The 26084-nt window shown below is 40.5% G+C and overlaps 1 protein-coding gene across 18 annotated transcripts in view; it reads right to left on the bottom strand.

Annotated features, from left to right (window-relative positions):
* tnika (TRAF2 and NCK interacting kinase a) overlaps nt 1-26084 on the bottom strand; it is a 55226-nt gene that overhangs the window by 6740 nt on the left and 22402 nt on the right. For 2 of the 18 annotated variants that reach the window (XM_067478581.1, XM_067478585.1), the window contains exons 3-31: nt 20559-20615; nt 19434-19559; nt 18005-18115; nt 16202-16292; nt 15633-15763; nt 15484-15538; nt 14727-14805; nt 14429-14604; nt 13534-13600; nt 13218-13416; nt 12300-12416; nt 11252-11338; nt 10195-10398; nt 9327-9914; nt 6122-6286; nt 5433-5699; nt 5053-5159; nt 4817-4932; nt 4131-4228; nt 3957-3980; nt 2975-3043; nt 2773-2879; nt 2426-2528; nt 2118-2267; nt 1871-1970; nt 1608-1778; nt 1361-1504; nt 812-946; nt 191-291 (exon numbers count right to left, since the gene is read on the bottom strand). In XM_067478581.1, coding sequence (XP_067334682.1) covers nt 191-291; nt 812-946; nt 1361-1504; nt 1608-1778; nt 1871-1970; nt 2118-2267; nt 2426-2528; nt 2773-2879; nt 2975-3043; nt 3957-3980; nt 4131-4228; nt 4817-4932; nt 5053-5159; nt 5433-5699; nt 6122-6286; nt 9327-9914; nt 10195-10398; nt 11252-11338; nt 12300-12416; nt 13218-13416; nt 13534-13600; nt 14429-14604; nt 14727-14805; nt 15484-15538; nt 15633-15763; nt 16202-16292; nt 18005-18115; nt 19434-19559; nt 20559-20615 — 3945 coding nt within the window. The remainder of the gene's footprint in view (nt 1-190; nt 292-811; nt 947-1360; nt 1505-1607; nt 1779-1870; nt 1971-2117; nt 2268-2425; nt 2529-2772; nt 2880-2974; nt 3044-3956; nt 3981-4130; nt 4229-4816; nt 4933-5052; nt 5160-5432; nt 5700-6121; nt 6287-9326; nt 9915-10194; nt 10399-11251; nt 11339-12299; nt 12417-13217; nt 13417-13533; nt 13601-14428; nt 14605-14726; nt 14806-15483; nt 15539-15632; nt 15764-16201; nt 16293-18004; nt 18116-19433; nt 19560-20558; nt 20616-26084) is intronic. The other 16 variants (XM_067478586.1, XM_067478589.1, XM_067478590.1 and 13 more) reach the window with 11 other exon arrangements.

Genomic DNA, 26084 nt, shown 5'->3' with positions numbered 1-26084 from the left:
CATTTAAGGATAGAGGATGTTGATAAAAACGACAGAAGCATGGGTGGAGGACAAAGACAGAAGAAAATAACCAATAATGAAACACTAAAGATTCTGTGCCTGCATTGGCTCTGCCTCTATACATGTGCAAAGTATGCATGTTTGTGAGTGTTAACGTGTGTGACGTATGTGCATTTTTGTGCTTCCATACCTTGAAGGCCATAAACTTGTGGTAGGGTTTGGGAGCCCAGGCATAGATTTCCACAGAGTTCTTCAGAGCAATGACCAAGAACTTAATTCTCTCATATTTTACTATAAAAAGAAAGACAGATACACATTAACCACTGATTTAATAAAAAGTGGTGTTCATTTTAGTGTTTGATTCAAAAATGTTTATTTGTTCGACTTGAACATCTGGACCCAGTGAAAGTATTATAATATGCATTTTATTTTATTTATAAAGATGATACAGGACGGATAGAGGATAGATGCCTTTCCCATTCCCCTTAGCATTTATCTTAAACTTGATACAAAAAGCTCTACAGCCCTTAATGGTCTAAAATTTTAAGTCAATAAAAGGGCAAGAACTAAAATAAATATTAATTATTCCGGGCTGTGCAGGAACTTCCTTTTAACTTTCCTTGTTTAATGGAAGTTCCTTCCATTAAACATACTAATTAAATAGCACTAATGCCCTTAAAAGTTTACTTTTAGGGGTTTAGGGAAACAACCTGTGAAACAACACATTTTTAGTTTTTTAAAGACAAATTTACACTCAAAACACACACACACACACACACACACACACACACAGAGCGAGAGAGATTCTTACCAACTTTATAATGCACACAGCCCTCCAGCTCTCCAACTGTAATCCAACCTTGCTTCTTCTCTACTTCTGGGTCATTGTGTAATATTCTGTTCCTCAACCAGGACAAATAGTAGACACGCAACTTATTCTTTTTCCCTGAAAGGGCAGAGACAGAAGGAGAAAGAGAAAGAGGTCAAATGGACTAGAATAACGCGATAAAAATCCCATTAATTATTAGAAACCCATTAAGTTGTGCACACAGTAGATTTGCAGTTTAGTGATCTGTACGCAGCTGTTGTGACTGACCTTTATGACTAGATTTCCTGATTAGATTTATGCTATGTGAGGAACACAGGTCTCCAAAATGTTCCTAAATGCACATTATTTTCTATCCTTGTAATTATTTATAAAACACACTTGGTATGATTTTTTTTTACTTTTTAGAAAATGCATATTATAGATTGTAGTGGTATGCTAAAAGCACAATTTAAATTTTATTTAATTTTGATGTGTATGCTTTTATCTTAAAGGCATGATGCTGTTACAGGGAGTTAGTTAAAACTACAGTACCTGATATGGTAACTAGCACATTGAGCCCCTCCAGCACGTCCATCTGTAGGAAACGTCGCCTGGTGATCAGGTTATAGACTTTTCCCTGTCCGCTTCGATCAAGCAGCATTAGACCATTCTCTGTCCCCACAAGCAGGTTAACACCTAAGCAAACACACACACAAAAGTCAAAAAGGAAACTAATAAGACAAATGGAGTTGACGACTACAATTTAATTATTTTAAATAGAAGGCCGAGAGTCTCCTACCCCAGAGAGCAGCACATAGAATCTCAGAGTTGAAGCGTTTCTTGTATTTGCGAATCTCTGGTGTGTCACTGTGGGGTCTGATGTTGGTAGGGTTAACGTTGACCACAGAGATCTTTCTGGCTTCATTTAATCTGGCTTGCTCCTGCCGCAGCAGCTCATTAGCAAACATGGCTGAGGTACAAAAGCACAAGATGTGAGATTAAGTGTAAAACCAAACATCATAGTTGTCCTTGAGATGTAAATAAACCCTATGTTTTCCTTACCTGCTGCAGAGTTATCATTGTCATTTTCACTTGGGGAAGTTTGATAGACACGTGGATCGACAAATGGGGTAAAGGATGTTTTGGACCCACTAACACCAAACTGTAAGATATAAAATGTGAGGTTGGGCGTCAGTTCTATATAATTTACTTGAACAGCTAATTTAGGCTATATAGTACTTTAATATGCTATTTATTTATTTAACTAATGTTTTATTCCCAGTGTGTGGTGTGTGTTTCTGTCTCTGACCTCAGCCATGTCTCCCAGTTCCTGAAGGGCTGTGGTGGGTGTGGCTGAGGGAGAGTTGCTCTGCTGTACCAGGTCAGGTAAGTTACCATGGTTACTGTGATTCCCAAACCCATTACTTTCAGCGTGACTGCCTTTCCTCCTCTCCTCTGCCTGAGCAACAAAAAGATGATGAAAATTAAAGATAAAGTAAAGAAGCAAAATGAGACTAGCTTGATAGCAGAATATAGACAAAAAAATGTGGTTTTCTTAGTTTTGTCTCAAAACCAACGTTGCTTGTGTAAGTGTGAGTGTTTGTGTACACTCATCACCTCTTTCATCACCAGGGTGCCGTCCTTGGAACTATTATAGGCATCTCCCAGAGAGTCCTCTGTCAAACCTCCATATGACTCACCACTGCTCTGCACTGCTGGCCTACAACAAACACACACACACACACACACACACACACACACACACACACACACACACACACACACACACACACGTGCACACACACAGTCGATCTTTTACAAAGGAATTCTGCCAAACCTTCACTGACAAGCTAACACACAGTACTATACACAATGAACACAGACAGATCCAGCTTGAAAGAAAAAAACAAAACAAAACATTACAGCTAGAATAAAAAAAACACAAATCAAAGGGAACAACTTACATGATGCGGGGGATGTCACTTACAGCCACAGTCCCATCATGCCCCACTGTTTCCCCATCCTCATCGCTGCTCTCGGATTCTTCACTTGAGGATGAGTAGTCTGTCACCTTAATTTGAATGTAGAGGAAGAGGCAAAATAAAAAGACTTGCTAAAAGATATGTAGAAGTTACATTTTAATTATACATTTATTCATAAACATACCTTGACTGGAGGTCTGGTACCTTCTTCTACCCTTAGTTCTCTGAGTTCCTTAGCCAATGCACTTAGGTCCTATAAAGAGGGCCATAATTGGAGAGGAGAAATAAGTAATACAAATTATTTATTTCATCACCTTGCATCATCAGTCTCAAAACCTAAGAAGTGAGAGATCCAATCACATACAGGGACATAGGGAGGAGAGAAGAGCAAGACAAGTCATCATCACCATAACAAGATGACAACTGATTTGTTATCATACAAACATCTGGGCCTGTAAACATAGGCTTCCTGCAACAAGAGTGCTCATCTGAGACTGTGTTTTCATGTTTTAAGCAGCTCTAAAATTTTCTGAAATGAGGAGTGATCACAGAGGAGCACTTGTATGGTATTTACACACAAGCAAGTATTAATTTTATGAACACAGGCCAGAAGAAGAAAAGAGAAAGATACAGTCGATAATCAGGCTTGATGTATTACTAGAGCGCCACATCAATCTGCATCCTCTCTACCAATCATTCCCATGCCAACTGGCCTGGTTCCTCCTTTTTCCAACCTCCACACTGAAACCCACCAATGGATAAGACCAAATCATGCAAACAGGGAGGGGTGGACCATACACGGTGGGCTTACCAGCTCCTCCTGGCAAGTAACCGTGACAACAGAGAAACAGAAAAAGGAGGTTCAGAGAGGTTCAGGTGCTTGGCAGGTAAGGTCACAAAAATGCACACACACACGCGCGCACACACACACACAAACACACACACACACACACACACACAGACACACACACACAGTCATATGTGTGTAGGAACACACATACACTGCCATCTCAATTACACCCAGATATTTCAGAGGTAAAAGAATCAAATGTCATCTTTTTGTGAAACCATCTAACTCCACCACGCCAGGGCAAACACAAAGGCCCTGAAGATTGAGGTTAAACAGGAAACTGGGTTGCAAGAACAGGGACTGAAGCATCACTAACCTCATCTATGGCTTTCTTATAGCTCTGAAGATTAAAAGGAGAAAAAAGAGAGGCAGAGAAAGAAGAAAGACAGAACCAGATGAATAGCAGAAAAAAAAGAGTAGAGGCATGTAGAAGATTCCCAGAGAGGAGATTCTTGTGAAAGTGAATGTGTATCTGAATTGTGTGACTTACTGCAGGTCTGCTGGGTCTGGCTGATTCTCGGCCCTCGTCTTGTTTGGGCTTTGCCTCTAGACTATTTCCTGGAGGTGATCCTTCCTGCTTCATTTGACCTATCAGAAGAAGGAAGTAATTGCACTTTAGGCCATTATGGTAAAGACAAACAAGTTTTAGCATTACCAGAAAATGGAAATTAAAAGAACAAACAAACGTTTGTTTTAAAAGGGTTCTAAAGCTGTTGGTGTAAAAGGTTTTCCTGCCATCTTGATAGGTCTCAACGTAACATATTTCAAACTCTCTCTATACCCTGTGTTTGTCAGAGAGAGATCCGTGCATATCTTAAATATCCCTCTGGCCTGTTTGACACATCCCTCTACATCTCTCTCTATCACCCTCTTTCATTTCCTCTTTTCTATCTCTCTGGAGGCTGAAAGCAACAGAGCACATCAGACAGGTTGATCAGAGCAGAACTGCAAATGACAGTGTCCTGCTGATAGCCTCTGAAACATGCTGAAGCCATGTCAGTGAATGTGGATGCTGCATTTGCACAAAAGCCTGCGCACACACACACACACACAACTTTTTTAATGTTCGAATGCAAGCATAAGGCAAAGCAATGTACGTCTGGGGTTAATACATTTGTTTGAAGCTGATAAAGTGTTTGCCAGTATAGGTGTGCACGCTTGTGTATGAGTTCGTACCTCTTCTCTCAGTTGAGCCTCCCTGAGATGAAGGGGAGGAGGAAGATGATGAATTGGATGAGGTTCTTTGTAGCACTGCATCCAGAGAAAGTTCTGAGTGACGCAGATCTGGGTTACTGCAACAAAATTGACACATTTTTTAGTCATTATTCAGGTTTTAAAATTTTACAGCATGTGACATTGCCACATTTCTGTGTTCAGTACCTTGTACTCAACAGTTCTACTTTAAGCTTTACCTGGCCCGTATGAGTTGAGAGCCTGTGCGAGGGCCTAGACCTACTCCTCCATTAGGGGAATTCTTCCGGACCAAAGCTGGGGAGATGGATGTGGTCCGCTGGGGGACCTAAACACACACAAACACACAGATAGAAGGTTCCCTTTGTGGGCAAGTGAAGCAATTTACACTGTGTTTGTACTTTGTACATCATCTTCCAAGTAAAGGGGCCTTTAACTGTCGTTTCATCATTATTAAAGTTACTTCACTTGACTGTAGAGGCCAACATTGTGTGTGAAGGTAAATAACATTTACAAAATAACCCTGCATGGTTTTGCTGCTTGTGGCTAGTATTCTGCAACAACAAAAAATTCTCAGACACACACATTGCATTTCTCTGACCTTGGGTGGGATGTCCTCCTCTCTCAGCCAGGCAGTCCTGTCCCTATCCCTGTCTCTGTCACGTTCCCGATCCCGTTCCTCTCTGCAGGTAACCCGCATTGGGGGTCCGGGTGTGTCAGAAGTGGGGTCTGAGTTCTGGCGTGGCATCTCAGGCCTGGGGGAGCCCACGCTAACACCCTCGCTCAGAGCTGAGCCAGTCTGATCATGCAAGGACTGAGAGGCAGACATGGAGGTGGTGTGGGTCTTCACAGGAACCAGGTGTGCCATCTTTGGGACAGACAGAAAGAGAAAACAAGGTAAAGAACTTGAGCATGGTGGGGAAAGAAATAAGAGGATGGGGGGGAGAGAGGGTTTAAAGGTGGAAGATAAAGAGGAGTTGTGTCCAGTGATGTCCAGTTGAAAAAAAAAAAAAAGGATAGAGACAGAAACCGATGAAAAATTAAGGGAGGAAAAAATTAAATGCTCTAGGTTGTTAATAAAAATGTAAAAAGATTTCTAGGGTGGCAAAGGAATATGGCCATATAAGTCAAAGAAAGAAAAGACAGAAAGACCTGAGAACAAATCTAAGGGAAAGAGAGAGATTTAAAGGAAAGGCACAAAGGTGCAAAGAGTTCAAGTATGTATTTGTTTGTTCACCAGGAAACCTATCAAATATTCACACACCCCTTTTCTCACACACACACACACACCTGTGGTTCAATTGAGCGGTGGATGGGTGGGGTGCAGGCGGGCTGCATGCCTCCACTGCTGAAGGACTCAGATCGGGGAGGGAGGGAGGGGTCAGAGATGCGGTTGGACACTTTGTGCTGCAGCGCTGGGGAGCTCTGTCTGTTCATCTTAGATCTCTCCTCCACCTGGGACAGGTCATATACACCACTGTCACTCACAGCCCAGTATGCAGCTCAACCAATAACTACAACTGTGATTACTGCTTCCCCTCATGCACCTCTACAAACCACCAAACAATCTAAAAATAACTCAACCATGTGGGACAACAATCACGTTATGACTCACAGTAAAACTGTTGTTCTAAAAGATTCCGTGGAAGAACTTGTTCTCTTGTTTTAACCTGTCCTAATGATCTTTCTTCTTAAATTCCACAGAATCACTAGACTAGTGAGATATTCTTGGCAAAGAAAGTTGCGGTGATTGTAGACTTGTTTTTTTTTTCCCACAATCACCTGCTTTTATATTCTCATCTTTGTTTCCTGCATTTATTTGTGTTGTCTGTCTCTACGTCCCAGATACAGTTGAGGAGAAAGAGTGTCTGGTGGCTGTGGGGAATGTTCAATAATTACCCCAATATGCACTAGGAGCCACCACATTCAAACCAAACCAAGGATTTGAGTATATGCCAAGGTAGTGAGCACACATGTGAAACCATATTTAATGCTATGTGGATGTAAAAATGTAAGTGCTAGTTTCCACCAACTTTCGGGAGTCAGTGCAATAACATTTGAACATTTGATATTTGATGTGCAATAACACTGAAAGTGTTATTGCACATCAAATATCTGCGTGTTGAAAGCAGAATGCTCCTCTTGCCAGTGTAATCAGATTATCAGATTAACTGGTGTGCAGCAAGAGAAGGTTCCAAAGAATGCTCTCAACTGCCCACATCACAATTTTCCATTATAGAAAATCTTCTAAATGGTCAATGTTTTAGTCGTGGCTCAGCAGGACATCGTGTTAACGGTGTCCAGGTAAGCATGCATGTGTAATGAGAAGTATCCCCTTTAGAGGCTTTCTGTAATTCCATATGAGCTCATAATCTAGTAGGATTACTTAAAACTATGACCTGGGTCAGAAAAACTATGCAATATTGTGCCATTCCCCAAATCTTTGTTAGTCGCCTGCTAGGGAGTCAGTGAGACAACTATCACATCTAAGGAAGCAAAAGAAAAGCAACTACTGAAAAGATCAGTTGTGGACAAACAGTAGCACAAAGAACCAATAGCAAAAAGATGTTTGGTGGTACGAGAGATGTGTTGCTGTGATTGAAGTCGAGTTTGATCTGTGGAGGCAAGTTAAGCATAAACGTCAACTGACCTACAAGAGATAGAGAGATTGCTTTTGAAAGATGAATTACAGAAGGAAAAAAAAAAACTTCTGGCTGGTCTTGTTCAAATCCTGCTTTTGTGTGTGTCCAGTATCTAGTGTGGGCACCAGTCAATCACCCAAAAGCTTATATATTCTATTGTGGCAGAAATTCTACGACAGGAAAACAGAGCATTGGAGCAAGTTAATTGGTAACAAATAAAGGACACAGAAAGAGAAAGTAGAGCAGGTGAAAGACTGAGGATCCAGGTTTGTTAGAAGGCTTCCATCACCACTTGGCCAGCACCCATCACCAAACAAGGATTTGACTGACTGGTTTACTGACCTATAAAGGAAGTTGAGATGGGTTTGTTTCCCTGATGACACCAATATATTTAGGAGTGCGATCACTGTGGTGCCTAATATGGGTCACAAGGGTGCTGGCAGGGTAGACAGATGGGGCAGGGTTGGGTTACTAATCTAACTAAGGGTGATATTAGACTGTCACTAAATATTGGCACCTCTCCTCTGGATCTCAATCCCAGTAGAAATATAAAAATAAAAAAACTGACGCTGATGAGAAAATGAGAAAGCTAGCATTTGTATACAGTAAACTACAGTTAAATGTGTACAATTTGTAAAACATATGTAGATATATTTAGAGTGTGTGTGTGTGTGTGTGTGTGTGTGTGTGTGTGTGTGTGTGTGTGTGTGTGTGTGTGTGTGTGTGTGTTTCAGAGATGTATGCTCTTGTACTTCTATGTTCGTGAGGACTAATTTAAGGTTTAGAACTTTGGAGTATGGATATATTTAAAGAGATAGTTGACTGTTAATTGTAGTATTTTGTGTATTCTTCAATCATCAGACGGGATTCTTTTAATTTAATTAATATTTATTAGCATTATATTGTATCAACCAGTACTAAACATTTAGCGTTGGGATTCAGCTTGGTTGGGATGTGATGGGATGTGATGGGATGTGATGTCAGGTTGTGTATGAGGGATTTGGCTTTGGGCAGGCATTATTTCAATCACAAATATAGAAGTACAAAAGTGTGTGTTTTAATATACATGTGTGTTTCAGACTGGTCTAGCACTCTGCTCCAACAGATTGGATGCAGATCTGGGTCTGGGATCCAAAGGGAGAACCATATGGGGAACAGTGGGGAGTAGAGGCAGGTGAGGAGAAGAGAGGATAGGAGGCCTGGTCGGGTGAGAGGAGGTTGCTCCTTAAAGTTTGAGAGTGTTGGGAAGTCGTGTTGAACCCAGGGCTGTCAGGAGAGAATGGAGGGGAAAAGGTATAGCTGGACCTTGGGCTTGAGGATACAGGGGAATATGAGGGTGAGGTTTGGGGAGAGTTGCGAGGGGAAAGGCCCAACCAAGGATAAGGACTGTTTGAAGAGCTGGATGCCAAGAATTCAGAGGAGCGACGATTTTTAATTCTGCACTCAGCCAAGTTCTGTCTAAGTACGCCAGCTGGGGCAGAAGCACTAAGGTCAGTCAAAGAGGAGCTACTTCTTATTGAATTTTGCCTACATCTCCCCCTACTGTCCCTATCAGCAGGAGGCAAAAGAAAGTCATTCTGATCAGGGACTTGAAGAAAAAGGCTGTTGGATGCAGGTGAGAAGGAACTCCTTCGTATAGGCAAGGCAGGGTGGAGAGAGTTTTTAGGGAAGGATTGAAAGAGAAGGTCAGGTGAGTCAAACTCTGTGACCCCGAAGTCTGAGGGCACCCAAAGGTTCTCAGAGCTTACAGCTGGCCTTGTCTCTTTCAGTCCCTTTACCTGATATTCAGGTTCTATATCTACATCTATTCTACAGCAAGGTGAGTGCGACCTGCCGCGTTGATGGCCACTAACCCGTTTGAGCGCAGGGATGGAAACAGGGGTAGATCCAGACAGGGGTTTCTGGATCTGTCCTGTGGACTGAGGGTGAGGTGTCTTAAGCTTTGATTCTGGAGATATTAACTCTTGAATGGCTCCCTCACAGGAGACAGAGAGACGCCTGTCTTTCGACTTGTCCATTTGATTGCTAGGACCCATTGGAAAAGGTACCACATTAGACTGGCCGATTGGCAAATGACTAGAATGCTCATTATAGCTCTTACTATGTCCCTTAGCTAGTCCTTGGCTGGGAGAGTGGTTCTGTTCCCTAACGGGGCCTGGGCTGCGGCCCCTCTGTCTGAGTTTCTGCGCCCTAATTTCTCTGACATGTTGACTAATCTCCTGCTTCAGCCCCGGATCTAGGGATTCAGCAGGGTCTAGTGAGATATGGATATGGGGGAGGTGGGTGGAGAGGAGCTGGGCACCATAGGATTTGGTTCGCTTAGGAGCCTGTACTCTGGCTTCGCCATGAGAGCCAGAGGAGGAAGCTGGTTGGTTGAATGACTGGTGATGTCGTAGTTTTGAGCGGACTGGGTTACCATGAGCATGCTGTTGCTTCTGGACCTAGAAGTCAGAGTCAAAGCAGGGTAAGCAACAAAACAAACAAACAAAGCAGACAGTATAATACAGAGGCAGCAGCAAAAAATATCAAGAATGTGCAGGATCAAAAAGTATCTTATCTGTACAAAATACCTGCTTCTCATCAGACCTGTTGAGTGCACTGGGTATGTATATAGTGAACATGAGTCCAAAATGCTGGCTTTTCCACATCCAAGAAAAAAGAACTTGTCACATAATCATATCTACATGCGTGTTTTTGTAAGTTACGCATGCTGGGACATACCTCTTTAGCCCAGGCAGGCTTGTCATTAGGATTGATGACATCTTTGTAGTGGTAAAGCTGTTTCTTCTCTGCTTGTCTTCCTTCCTGCTGCTGCTGCTGCTGCTGCTGTTGTTGTAGAGACACCAGGTAAGCTCGCTCCTGCTGGAGCTGCCTCTGTAGCCGTTCCGCCTGCCGCTGCTCCTCTATCTGCTTACGCTTGTACTCCTGGAGGACGAAAGAAGCAAGGGGTATGAGAAGGAGCAAAGAGATGAGACACAAGTATGGAAAGCAGGAAGGAAAAAAAGGTCAGTGTAGGAGGAAAAGAGAGGATGGACGATAACGACCACACAAAAATGTGCAGCAGGGAAGTGACAAACATATGGAGTTGTGTCAACATCCAATCAAAATTTTGAAGCATTTTTACGTTAATAGTGTGAGAATATACGTGGTTGCAAATAATTGTCCCTAAATTATTGTGTTTTGTGTTCGTCACTTTCACAAATCATGTAAAAAAACAAAAAGATATGTAGTATATAGGCTTAAATGATGATAGGACATGAGCCATAAGGGAGGGTTGGGTGGGGTTGGGTGGGAGGGTTGGGTGGGGTTGGGTGGGAGGGTCACTGTTGTGAGGCATCGACGAAGGAAGACTGGCAATATCAAAAGAAGTCAGCTCTTTGTTGTTTACATGGGGTGCAACGCAAAACTTCTTCTTATAGGCTGAAAACACTTGTCGTTAAAATAAGTGTGAACTAATGTAATTAGGGCTGACAAAACAGTTTATCCTGCAGCCCCCTGGGAATCCCTTGAGATCCAGCCCACCTAATGATTCTATACACTACATGCAATCATTGATCTGAATAAATTCAAAACAAGCATGAAGAGATGAAAAGGTGTTGGTGTCGGTTTCATGTTTTTCCTCAAATCTGTTTTTGCTGAACAAGGCAGGTGACTCAGCCTGTGGATTCTCTCAAATCAGTTTCTCTGTACAGCTGCCACTTGGGTGCATGCAGTGGGGATAGGTGGCCACAAAGCACAGATGGGGAGCAGTAGTAGCACGTGGGAGGGCTACAGTTACCAGCAGTAATGCCTGTTCTTGTAGTAGCTGCTGCTGAAGAATCTCTAACTGCCTCTGTTCCTCTTCCAGCTGTCTACGGATATACTCCTGAGCAGCATGTCAGCACAAGGAGACAGAAATAGATTAAGAGAGAAATCAGAAAATCTGAACACCCAAGAGAGAAAGACACAATCAGAAAGCGAACCAGAGAAGATAATCTCATCTTCTTTGTGGCTCTGAATGAGAAGAGAAGATGATAATCAGAAGCCAGATGAAGCATTGAAGAATCATATTGTTGAACAAATGTAAGGTGTTACAAAGGAAAAATGACAATGAGAGTGAAGAAAACGATTTGAGGATACATTTCTAAAACACTTGAAAAGCATAGGAGGAGAGCAACAAAGTGATAAAGCAGGAGCAGAAGAGATTTTTGACAAATATACACTACAGTAGCAGTAAGTTCAGCTAGAAGATAAGGGAAAGAAAGCAGGAATGGTACATATGAAATGATACAGAATAATCAATAACCCTCATACAAGAGCAGATCGAAAGCCAAAACACATCTCACAAATGTGCGTGTGTGTATTTATAGTTTTACATTTTATATGAGGATCCACAAAATACAGCAGTTAAGGCATTTGTTAATATAAAGAGAGAGAGAAAAAATGTAATATTATTCAATTTTGATTCAACAATTCAACGGTGGCTTTGCATTTTCTGTCCACTACTCTATGATCCTCCATTATCCACAAAGAAAAATACAACAACCAGCTACAGAACGGAAACAAACTGATGGTTTTAATGTTGTGGGGGATGAGCTCAGTATGGGCACTCTGACTAGTCTCTAGCTACACAGCCAGCATTAAATGTATCCTTTGCTGACTCCTGTCTAGGAAGTTGTTTTAATGTACATCCCTGAGATAATTCAATGAGACAATATGAATAAGAGTAACTTAGGAAAACAAAAGAAGAGACAGAAAACAATAGACTCTGGACTCATTATTGTGCCTATATATTTAGCATCATGCTGCCGGTTCACATGTGTGTTTGAATGGAACTGGCTACAAACCTGTTCCCTCTCTGCTTGCCTCCTCTCCCCATCTCTGCGGAGCTGCTCCATTTCCTCATAGTGCCTCCTCTTTTCTCTCTCTTGCTGTTTCCTCAGCTCACGTTCTAGTTGCTGCTGCTGTCAGGAGAACAGAAAAAGCTTCAGGACCACTTCACATTTTGAAGTGTCCATTGCTCACAAAGAAGGTATCGTTTCTAAGTAAAAATGCTGAAACGTTGATATGGGATCATTTGATTTCTTTCTTGGTTTCTTCATATGATACGTTTTTACTCATTTTCATACATGCCACAATCAAAAAGAAAATCTAATTGCATATTCACATACAGTTCACTAAGATATGAACATATGCATTCACACTTGCATTTGCTTGCACACACATATGCACACACTTGGCCCTGAGAGGAAGGGTCATGTTAGTTGAGTCAAGTCATTGTGCTTAGCCGTGCGTTGGGAAGCAAACCCTGGTGGGAACCCAGAGAGAGCACAGAGATTATAGGCTAAGGATTTCCTTCTCTAAGCCTGCACTCTGGAACTAAGAGAGAAACACTTGGGAGGGGCGTGTGTGTGTGTGTGTGTGTGTGTGTGTGTGCGTGTTTGTGTGTGCATGGGTCTGTCCCTTTCACTTTCTTTCAACAGCCTACTGCTTGGTGAATGGAGGGTTTTACCAGGCAGAACTGGGACAGGTCTTAAAGTGACCATAGAGAGCCAAACTGAGAGCTCACATGGGCTTTTAGAGAGTTGGATTAGAGCTTTTGGATTAAATTAGTCACTTTAAAGTTGCCATTAACAGATTTCAGTGAATAATGCTTAATCTGTAATTATCTGAATGGTCCTACAGAATTAATATGTAAATTTGAGGTTTCCATGCATGTATGAAGTTTTGGTTTAGCTCCTCCTCTTTGGTCTCCTCCTGCTTACCTCCTCCAGTCGCCTCCTCTGCTCCTTCTGCTCCTCAATGCGTTTCTGTCTCTCGGCCAACAGTAGGCGCTTGTGCTCCTCATTCTGCTGCTGTTCCAGCTGCTGCCTTCGTTGGGCCTCTGAACGCTCCTTATTGGCAAGCTGCAAGCGCAGGAAGTCCCGCCTCAGGGTCGACTCCCCAGGGATGTTGATGATGGAGCTGAGAACCAGGCCAAAAAGAAAGCATAAAGAATCTGGACTAGTGAAAAGAATATAAGATTTGGGTATGTGTTTGTATGCTTGTGCTTTTAGTTTGTAGATTTGTGAAGACACTGACCTTGGTTCCCCCATTTCTCTTTCTTCATCCTCCTCTTCACTGCCACTGTACTCATACTCCGTCTCATCTGGACAGGAAAAAGAGACAGAGGCAAAGAATAAAGCAAAGATTACGTAGGTAATAACCAGCAATGAGGAAAGACCTTCCCCTTGAAAATTTGCATTTTTCACTAAAACTACCTTTATTCATTACTAAACTGCACAAGATTTTGTCATTCCAAGATCCTCACACCTTTACGGCGCTTTCTTTTACCTGCTTTAAATAAGGTTATGAATCCTAATTTTACTGTGTGTAGCAATGTGGACAAAAATAGCTTGGGGGTCTTTTAGCAAAACAGGGCCTGGAGAAAGCCACCGTCTCTACAACGACAAGACATTTCTATACATCATAACAATGTCGCCCCCGCAGTATGTTGTTTCTTGAAGCAGTTAATGTGCTTCTTACTGTCGCTGTCTGGTGTGCAAGTGTCAGTCTATCACTCAGATTCTCAGTGTGTGTATGTGTGATGTGGGAAGCGAAATGAAAGTCTGTCACTTTTATTGCTTGCCTCGCTGAAAACCCATGAACGTGACAGCACGCGACATCTGGGCCAGTTCATTTATTGGCCTTCTTGATAAAAGTTAACTGAGGGCTTTAAAAGTGAGTTCAGAGTCACATAATTAAAAAAGCATTTTGATTAAGAACCACTAATATGATACAATTTGTGATAAACAGTGTTGCCACTGCAGTCTTTGTATAGGAGTAATTCTACCTTAATTGTCAGCCAACTCGTGCCCATCATCATACAGTATAACAAGCGTAACTATTTGATGAGACCATCGCTCCACATATGGTGTAAATCTACAGAATGTGTCTAGAATAGGTATTTTAATCTAAAACACATATTTTCCCTCACCCCTCTCTCCTCTCTTTTTTTTGGTGCGGTCAATGTGGTCCTTCAGCTGGATGCGAATCTGCCTCTCATTGGGCAGGTCTCTGATGAACGGGTGTTTAATGAGCTGCTCGGTGCTGGGTCTCTGGCTATGGCTCTTCACCAAACAGCTCTCTATGAATGACTGGAACTTCTTTGACCTGAAACCCCACCACAGACAGCATTAGAAATCCTTCACTGTAATCCACTCTATGCCTCAACTGATCATGTTTTTTCCGAGTTATCTGGAAATGTGCTCACAATTATCAAGACACACGCTCACCATTTCTTTGACTTGAGTCTGGGGGCAGGGTTCCGTGGGATGAGGAAGAGGGCCCTCATTGGGTGCATGTCACACAGTGCTAGAAAGTCAGACATTATAGTTACTGAACACAGTACGTGTACTAAACATGCCATATACTGTATTTAAAAAAGGCCAGAGCTAGTGCTAAACTGAGTTCTACAGTTGTAAGGATACACACTGACCAAATAAAGTAGTACCAGTAGTATTGGCAAAAATTTCTTAGGACTACTACAAAGACATGTACAAACTTATAGTATGTCCAACTTGTGAAGTACACACTAAAAGCATCCTCTTACAGCAACCCAAACTAGTACAAGAATTGAACAACCTTGACTAAATTAAACGATGTCCTCTATGATTACTATGATCAATTACCCATTGTAGCCTGGGCAGACTTTAAAGAGAAGGTTGTTTTTTTTTCCAAAATTAATTGGAGAGGGAAAACAAGTCCTGCTGCTTCTAATCATAATGCCTGTGTGGAAGCACCTCTAGGAAAAAGTTAATGAATATAAGATACAGCAAACACTAATGTTATCTTCTAGGCATTTTGGGCAGCAGCCCAGAGGTTTGACAACCAGTTTTATATCCACTCCTTGGCCTTCATTAAAAATTATGGGTTAAGATGAGTTGCATTGGCCTAGACTGAAAAATGATCTGACTCTTGATTATAGTGATCTACTGCGGTAAGCACAAGAAATGATGTGCAGCAGAGATGGGTTATTGACTGGGTACGTACGTGGTGCTCCTTCAGCCATCTCTATTGCTGTGATTCCCAAGGACCATAAATCACTCTGCAGTGAAAGAGATGCAGCGCATTAATACCCTAGATGGTCAACAATCAAAAGCACAAGAACCAGAAATCGTGAAACAAAAGGAGGTGGTTACCTTAAAGTCATATGTGGCATCGGGGTTCTCGTCACAGGCGATGACCTCTGGTGCCATCCAATACGGAGTGCCGATGAATGTGTTTCTCCTTCCTACTGTTCTGTCTAGCTGTGCTGAAACACCAAAGTCCACTACAGACACACACAAACACATAAAGTTTTAGGTTTTAGTCTGCACTTTAGCTGCATGTTTCTGTCTGTGTGTGTTTGTTTGTGTGTGTGCTGATGCACAAGCATACTGGTGGGCTTTAGTGAATTCCATAATGGACTCTAAACAGCAACAAATCTGCAATAGCTTGCCCAATTTACAAACACACACACACTTTTTCATTTAATAATCCCCTCCCCACTGGCTTTAGGGAGAGAGCAAGAAAGAGAGAGAGTCCCTTTTCTTCAGCAGTCTGCACCATGAACAGTAGCAGAGATACAGAGAGATGAGTAGGCTGGGATTCAGCATAAAAAGAAAAAGGAAAAACACAAATACAAACACACACACACCTCTGAGCCATCTAACACTGCCTTCCAATTCTAAAGCCGTTTTGTCAAGTGGGGAGTAGATGACAGACTGACCTAGTTTGACCTCGGCGTTCTCAGTCAGCAGGACGTTCTGCCCCTTGATGTCTCTGTGAATGACCTTGTGCTGATGGAGATGAGTCAGACCCTGCAGACAGTGACAGAGGCACAACTGTGAAGGAAAAGCCACTGCAGCCATAAGCCAAATCAACAATATTGTTAATATGAAAGAACTAATTTCCTGAAAGAACATGTCCTTAAGCAGGACTAGCAGCTGCAAATTTGGTATAGCCGACCCTGGCTCTTATCCCTGTGCAACAATTGTGAGAAAAAACAGCAAAAACACAACTTTTATCATAACTGACTGTAGTACTTTGGTAGTACATATGTTGAACCTCAGATTGTGTTTTCTGTTGCATCAAACAGAAAACAGAAAATTTCAAGTTGGGGCTAATAATGTCTTACTGTACACAGCCTGTCTGTAAATGATCATTGGAGAGGGACAATTAATTTACTATGGGGACAACATGGATGCTGTCTTCAACCCTCATAGAAAGCCTGTGATGTTAATGCACAAGATGTTCCTTCATGTTTAATGCATAATTAAATTTGTATATATAGGGAAGATTTTTGGTTTAAATCGATGCAAAATAAAGCAACATGTCAGGTATCTTTGCCTAATAATCATTATTCAAGTGAAGCCTATTGTATTGAATAAAAAGCAGCTGAAAAGCAAAGGCAAATGCAGAGAATAGGAAACTAAAAATGGTAAAAGAGACAGCGAGAAGATGGGAAGAGACAAAAGGGGAAGTAGTAATAAGGACAACAAAAATAGTAAAACAAAGAAAAAAAGAGACAAAGAGTGACAAAGAGATAATGTGAAGGCACAAAGGCAGACGGGGAAAAAGAAAGATGACAAAATAGGAAAAAGAAGAGAGAAAGCACAAACTAAAGAGATGAGTCGGGGGGAAGAAATAAAAGAGGATGAAAGGAAGCCATTGTTGCCCAGGCTCAGAGCAGCACTGCGTATAACAGACAAGATGCAGTGGTATTGCTGCTCTTTGTTTGAGGCTATAGCCCTCGGCAAACAGATTGCACAACAAGAGATAGTGAAGATAAGATGTGGGAGAGCGATACTAATTTATGGATTTGAATCGTTCCAAAACCGAAACACTGTGGACTGCCAAGAACTCATCATCACTATCTAAGAACTGGTTTGTGTCTATTCAAAAGAAGTTGTAAAGGTTTATTGCCAAGAAGGAATTAAGGAATATACTACTGTATCATTAAGAAGCAACTTATGCAATTAATATATTTAAGAGAATGATCTTTGATTAGCTGAATTAGTATGATTTCCTCTTTAATTCTAGGTTGCTTTCAATGCTGTAATAATAAACCGTAGTTTTTACGTAATCATAAAATATTGTGAATATTGTTATTTTGTTGTTGTTGCTTTGCCAGTCAGACTGGGGCAAGCGTGCAGCTTGTGTCGGAACAGGGAAGCAGTTTGGGGAAACTACTGCCTGCAGCATTAGTAATACAACAATAGAGAATGCTTGTTTTTGTGGAACAAAAACATGTAGCCGTTTCCCCTCGGCGATTAATAAAGTCTTTCTGATTCTGATGTACAAGACTGTATCGGCATGTACATATGGTATCGTTGCAGTCCTAGGTTGTAGGTTTTCATTAGAGAAAACTCCTTTATCTAAATAATTAGGATAAACAATGGATTCACTGAGAAAAAAAGTCTCTTTTCCTCTGAATCATGTACTTACTGTACAATACATTAATGGATTCTAACAATGACTGACAGTGCTTTTATTGAAGTTCAAGATCTGAATTACCAGTATGTATACTTACCCTGAGAATCTCTCTGCAGATGTAGGCGGTCCACTCCTCTTTCAGAGAATTGCCCTTGGTGTTCTTGATTAAGTCTGTGACTGAGCCAGCTCCACAGAACTCCATGACCAGCTACACACATACAGTACAAGGCTGATTATTGACTGTTCGGGAAAAGGAACCAATAAGGTCTGGGGTTGTTTCAGACAAACCAATAACTCCCATTAAGCAAGGAGTCGGTAAAAGACACGTTGTTGCTTATTCATGTTTTCACAGCACTTTGTGGAAATCCTGTCCTCAGTTTGTTAATAATAGATTGCACTGACACCTGCCATAGCTACAACAAAACTTTATAGTTTAGCTGTTAGTATTTATTTTTTTTTACCTGAAATGATGCTAGTGTAATGAAAAAAAAAAGATTTCTTCAACATGATGCACATTAAGGAGAAAATTATTGCATTGATGCAGGATTAGTAATACAAGATGCAACCCACATGAACAACAGGCTCTTTTTTTACTGTCACTCTTCACAAACACATTCTCGACAGAAAGCCGAGAATCTACTAGCATAAACTGACTCAGTGGGGTCACAAGATCACATGAATGAATAAAGTTCATCTCTTGACCCAAACACAATGTGTCCTTTCTGTCCATCCCTCTCCTCTCTCTACTCTCTCTATCTTTGGATGCCTTATAGCCTGTCATCTCCTCTTTCATCCTCTCCCAACATTACATCCATGGGGATGTGCGGCCAAAAAGTTCAGCTGGTCAGTTCTGGCTCTGCTTCAAGCTCCCTTCATCATCACTCTGGATTACAGAGAGACAGAGAGAGAGAGAGAGAGAGAGAAAGTTGCCGAATAACGGCTGAACCCCTCATGTACTGAAGACAAAGACGAAAGTAATACACTCAAATATAAATAAACATAATGCAACACGTGTAAAAACACACTAGCATAAAGTGTGATGTGCTTAAACACATTCACACAGGGAAAACCGTTGAGTCAGGTGGAATTATGCAGGTAATAGATATACTGTGTGTGTATGTGTGTGTGTGTGTATATGTTTGAGCGCATATGTTTGTAAGTGTGTGTCCCCTCATTGTTGTGTGATGAATGCTACAGGATCAGAGAAGAGAGAGCTCCCTTAGATCATGTTATTACATGATTTATTGCAGCATCCAGCCAGCCAAACACTCATCTATATCTATTTATATTTTGTATACGCACACGTTAAGTATATATAAATTTTCCAGTGCACACAAACCTACAGAACAAACTACACACAGTCTTCTTTCGCATAGTGGGCCAGAGACAAATGGAAAGTCACTTCTTCCTGTTCAACTTAGTTTTTTAATACAGACTACATCCATATTTTCTTCCAGTCCCACTCTATTTCACGCGCACAAATATTCAGGAAGCATGCACAAGCACACAAAAAAACAATGACTTACCCATAGTTGGTCATCAATTCCCGGAGGGTTTTTCTTTACGAAAGCTCCGTAGTAGGTGGCGATGTTCCGATGGTGACTGTACTTCTTTAGCATGTTAATTTCGGCTTTAATCTCCTCTTCCTCATCCTGCCACAAGTAATATAAGAAAAATCATCATGCAAAAAAAAAAAAAAAAAACGCTATCTGCATTTGCGACACTTCAAACATCTTAATAGGATAGTGATAGAGCAAAGTTGTTGATTGTTTTGCATTTTCAATCCCTTTAAATTCTAAAAGTATGCAGCTGGTCTCTAAATTATCCAAAATAACAGCATTACTTTTTAATCCCTTTCGTTTTAAAGAATTACTGTCACAATGCTAACAGATTGTTTCGAACAACTGTGTTTAGGGTGGCAGTTCTTGGTTACTTAAAAATTTTATTTCTTATTTATTCGCAGCAGTGCCGGAACATAATGCCTTGATAACTTCAATTTTGTGCTCAATGGTGGAAAAAACAAAGACACTTGTTTTAGTAAGCTGATTTTGTACAGAAGCAGACCATTTAGTTGGTAATTATGCATTTGCCCTTCATTTAATTTTCAATCATTAATTAATAGAGTTATTCATTTTTATTGCATTCAAGCAGATTTATTCACACACAGCCATTCATACTAGTTTCATTTACTTATTTATTCATTCTTTTGGTAACTTGCTCAATCATTCATCTTCACCTTCATACATATGTTGATTTCCTTATCCATTCATTACTTCCTTTGTTGCTTCATTTCTGCAGGCCTTCATTGTTTTGCTGGCAGCTGAGTGCTGACAGGGAGGCGTAGGGCGAGAGGATCTCTAAATATAGCTGAGATTCTCTCTTTGCTTCATAGTCATGCCTGAGACCACACTGCTGTCCTAATACCTTCAGCTAATATTACCATGGCAATAGGCCTGTCCCCATTTCCTCTCTGCCCCATCACGCATAAATGCAGCTGCACATGTACGCGCGCACATGGCAGCACTGACTCATCACTCACAATTAAACGACACGGTCGGCGTTGGTATAATTGCTTGATATGATTTGCTGTGTGTGGGTACGTGTGCTCAAGTGTGAGCGAGTGCCAGAGTGTGTGTACGTGTATGTCTTACCCCAGTGACATCCATGACCTTGATGGCTGCCAGCTGCCCTGTCTTAACATGGCGACCCTGGTGGAGAGAGTAAAAAGGAGTGAGTCGAGGAGATGATAAATACATAGGTAAGAGGAGAGTGAGAAACGAGAGGAAAAACATCAATATCTATAGTTTTCTCTAGAAAATGCAGCATGAAAATACATCATTTTTGATCAAACACTGCATTCAAATATGTCCTATAATGTATCTATTTATGTATAATGTTGACACTGGTATATATTGACAATATTTTTGCTATACATATATAAAATAATATGGGTGCAAACTTTTGAAATGGCAAAATGAGTCATGGCAAATGTTTCTTCAATAAGAAATTTGCTAAACTTAACTTCTGCACTAATATTTTTTTTTTATTATTTTACTATTCTACTTTTAATACACTCCTTGAGCATTTTATTACCTCTGATGATGAAAGAACAGTTGTACTAGCTGATTGTCTACATTATTATTTTTAGGTTAAGGGCTATGCCAGGTATGCCCTGACATGCAATTTCAATCTTTGTTCTACACATTTTGCAATTTCTAAAAAGGGAGATGCAAACATTTACACCCAAATGTATAATCTGCTCAAGACACTGACACAAAACACTTTGTCATCCTTTCAAAATGGAAACATGCGGTCAACTAGTCACCATTCTGAGGGGGAGAGACGTGACAGAGACAGAGACAGGCCGAGACAGACAGAAAGAGACATAGACAGACAGAGACGGAGAGAGAGACCGAGAGAGAGAGAGGCGCGGGAGGAGAGAGAGAGAGAGAGGAGAGAGAGAGAGAGAGAGAGAGAGAGAGAGAGAGAGAGAGAGAGAGAGAGAGAGAGAGAGAGAGAGAGAGAGAGAGAGAGAGAGAGAAGAGAGAGAGAAGAGAGAGAGAGAGAGAGAGAGAGAAGCCTAAAGCATATATAATGGTGTCCCTGACAAGACTCAAACTGACAATACTGTATGACAGTACTCGTAACAGGCTGCCAGGTCAAAAGGACAACACTGAAGGTAAATGTAATATGACTTGCAGTTGTTCAATTAGTGCAACTCGTAGCTATCATAAAAGAGATTATGAGAAACAGACACCACTACACAAACCTAACTCTGTTATGTAATTCTCAGGCTTGGCAGATGAGAAGAAGCTAGGAGGCAAGGGAGCAGGAGATTGGACTCTGAGGGGCTAATGGGGTGGGGGCAAGTGCTTCTTTTGCAACAGAGCATCTATGGCTGTGTTTGGCTAATGTAACTAATAAGGCAAGAGATGCTAAAACTACTGACGGCCGTTACTTCCACCTGTCTGGACTCAAATGATTAGCATGTTACAGTCTGAGCAGAGCAGCTTACCACCAGTGGCAAAAACCACACACAGACAAAGGCAAACACCTACACACACACACACACACACACGCACACACAAACAGCCCAAACAAGGGCAAAATTTGTTTTTGTGGTGAAACTGTTGGCATTAAGGGCCTGGCTCTTAAGTGTGTCCTCGGGGCTTTAATAAAAGCCGCATTCTGATAAAATAAATATAGCCAAATAAATATGTTACTGCAAAAAAATAGTAAGAACCTGTTGGTTTTTCGGTGCACAGTAATTGGATAGTCCCTACACCCTGTCACTAGACATCAGTCACCCCCATCGCTTCACATTCTATTTTTATGTGGTTTTAACTGATCAATCGGATGCACAGGCTTGCCAAAACTCACTTTGCTTGATGAGCAGCTTGTGAGCAGTTGGATTTTGTGACTGTGGTTACACAATATATACAATTACTAACTATGAAATAATTTAGGCAGCTCAATACTTGTACACTTCCATTAATATTTGAAAGCTGTGTTCAACATAATGATATGATTAAATCTGTATTAGGGCCAAAAAGTGATGATCTTGCTCACTATAGGCCTTTAAATATAAGGTGCCAAATTCCAAATTGTTCAACACCAATAAATGCATTTTTACAACATCCGATCACTTTTTAAAAAATTAATAAATACATTACAGGAACATCACTCACATTAATTGCTAAATTGCTTCATTTGCTTATAAAGCACCATGGAGCTGTTAAAAGGAACAAAGCCCCTTGCACATCCTACAAAATGACTGGCAATATCATTGACATTCACATTATTATTAACACCAGCTAAGGTCTCTGAATAAAGGAAAGTTAAATTCATGAATGGAATTTCTCATTAAACAACTCTTCTGAAATAAAAAAACTTTAGAAATTGCTGATTTATTACTAAAAAGAAAGTTAGGGTTTTAATATGATAATTCATTGTGTCACACTGCACAATGCAAGCTAAGCACCACTAGATGGTTTAATGCCGTGATCAGTCTCTCTCTCTCTCTTTCTCTCTCTCTCTCTCTCTCTCACACACACACACACACACACACACACAGTCAGTTTCTGTGAGAGTAAAAAATCTGGAAAGATTGAACAGGGATTTCTCATTAGGATCAGACTGCCCCAATTCCACAAGCACAAGGCCTGGCTTTGTTGGAGACCAACAAAGGAATTACAGCCACTTACAAACCAGACTCTCTCTCTCTCTCTCTCTCACACACACACCCACGCGCACACACACAAAATACGAAAAGATTTTATTCCACTACCAACAGGCGGAAGAACTCTTATAAAACCCCCACACATGTACACAGAGACATAAAGAGTCAGAGAGAGAGAGGATAACTGAGGGAGTCTGAGAGTGACTAACAGAGTGTGAGAGAGAATGTGTCAAATAGATATTAGACATGGATATTATCAGCGCTGGATAAAGATTCATTACTCTGGCTGACCTGACATCCTCCCTCCCTCCATCTCTCCTTCCAGCCTAGAGTAATGTCATCCAGCCTTATGAAATGACCAAGTATAAAAGGAGCAACAGAAGAATTGGCACCGATTGTTCATCTCTTGCTCGTCATTCATGTGCTAATTCATAAATAGATTGAAGTGGTCCTTGGCTCTATATATCTATATATATCTATATATATATCTATATATATATATATATAGATATATATATATATTATCTATCTATATATATATATATATATATATATATATATATATATATATATATATATATATATATATATATATATATATATATATATATAGAGAGAGAGAGATATAGATATAGATATATATATATATATATATATAGATATATATATATATATATATATATATATATATATATATATATAGATAGATATATAGATATATATATATATATATATATATATATATATATATATAGAGAGAGAGAGAGAGAGAGAGAGAGAGATATAGATATAGATAGATATATATAGATATAGATATATATAGATATATATATATATCTATATATATAGATAGATATAGATAGATAGATATAGATATATAGATATATATAGATATATATATATATATCTATATATATAGATAGATATAGATAGATAGATATAGATATATAGATAGATATATAGATAGATATATAGAGTGCAGATTATATAGTGCAGATTAATCTGCAACAACTGTTGATTAAATATCTGCTCAGTGTTTTTGTGGTTGCTGGAGAGGTTCATTGCAATGGCAACGGTTCAGGAAGTAACTGTGATATATATACTGTACTAGCCTGTACAAACAAAAACTCCACATAGAGTTTATTATATTCCTTTGTGTGTACACTTATACTGCATATAATATTCCTTTTTGTGGAAAACCAACAACATGTAGCTTATATTATAATAGTTAGCTGTGGCTCAGTGGTATAGCACTGGGTCGGGATACAGAAGGCAGTGGGTTTGAATCCTACCCCACCAAGTTTGGACATTTGAAAAGTTAGCTGGTTTACAGCGTAGCTAGCGGCCTCATATCCAAGCTAAGCTAACCAGCTGCTAGCTTTAGCCCCATACTTACCACACAGACCTGATCAGTGTCTCATGAGGCTCCAACTCATCACATAATTAGGGAAATAAATAAGCATAATACCTCAAAAATTGTAATTATGCCTCGAGTTAAAGAAATGTGACGAAATAGTGACGAAAAATTAGATTTCACACATAAATGAAAATGTTTTATCATCATTTCCTTTCGTGTCTTTCCAGCAGGGACGACTCAGTGTTTTCCTCTGTTCCCTTCACAATGACCAGGCCTGTTCATTCCTAATTCCACTCATTTGTTGACTGCTCTGCCTCTTTGACCTACATCTGCAGTTTCCCTCTCTCTCTCCCTCTGGTTCTTTTCCTCATTATCTAAACCTCTTAACTCCTCACAATCTCCCCTTTATGCCTTTCATTAAAATGTCTCGCTTACTTTCCCTCTTTCGGTCTCCTCTATTCTCTCTCATGACTCACAGCTCAGATCAGGCGCCTATGAAAAGTGGTTCCTACGTGAACATGACTGAGCTGAACACTAAATGCCAAATAAATAAATAAATAAAAAAAACAGCATTCAGCTTTGGTCTCAACAAGAAAGTATGTCCCAAGTCATGGGGTCCCTGCAACCCCTTCACTTTGCCTCTGCTAATGCATCGACTGTAGCGCCTTTGGCAAACCACAATGCAGTGACGTGGTCCTGAGCGTCTCACAGTACCAAACAAACACATACTGTATGGTGCTGCACATGCTTTCATCTAATACTTGCCCACCGTCATTATAATAAGCATGCTGTGCATTAACTTCAGTCATCATACTGACATTTAAAATTAAGAATTTATCTTCACATTTCAGTCCTCCATTTCTCTCAACTTTTTCTTCTTTAGTCCCATAATAAGTATTTTGGCTGAATAGGATAGAAAAACATGTGTCTCACACACACACACACACACACACACACAAAGCCGTGATGCCACCAAGCCAGGTGTGTTTGAGTGATAACGGACCAAATTGACTATGTTTGTTCCGCTCGGATGGTAGTGCTGTGATGAAGACAGCAACTTGATACCGAAATGATCTCCTATCAGCCTTCAGGAAGCTCCATCATGATGATGGAGAAGTCATTACTCTGCGTCATCCCTGCAGGTCAGGGTTTCTCAAACTACTGAATGTGTGTTTTGACTGAGTGTTTTGCTAATGGTTAAACCCAACATACTAAGAGTATGTCTTATTCTACAGTACATGCTGGGGCACACGTTTGCATTGCTTTATTTGCACTTCCAGAAAGTACAAATGTTCCTTCATCAAAAATTAATTCATGTTAGTTTTTAATTCATTTATCAGGGGGGGAAGCAAACTTTTACACTTTAACTTTTGCACAGATACTGCGTATTTTCATTGCAGCTTTATTATAATGAACCTATTAAAGTTCATTTTCATCATAAACATTTTTCAGGGGCTCACTTAGACCCCTTCATGGCAATGCTCCTGAGTACATTTCTGACCCTTTGACCCCTTATCGCTCCTCTAGACCATTGAGGTCATCCGGTCAAAATGCTCGTGGTCCCTAAAACCCATGTTAAAACTTGGGGGGGGGGGGGGATCTTTCTTTCTGCCCCTGTCTCTGCATGTGGCTGTTTCTGCT

This window comes from Channa argus, chromosome 16, assembly GCF_033026475.1.
Source record: "Channa argus isolate prfri chromosome 16, Channa argus male v1.0, whole genome shotgun sequence".
Taxonomy (NCBI): Eukaryota; Metazoa; Chordata; class Actinopteri; order Anabantiformes; family Channidae; genus Channa; species Channa argus.
This window is presented reverse-complemented; position numbering and strand designations above follow the sequence as displayed.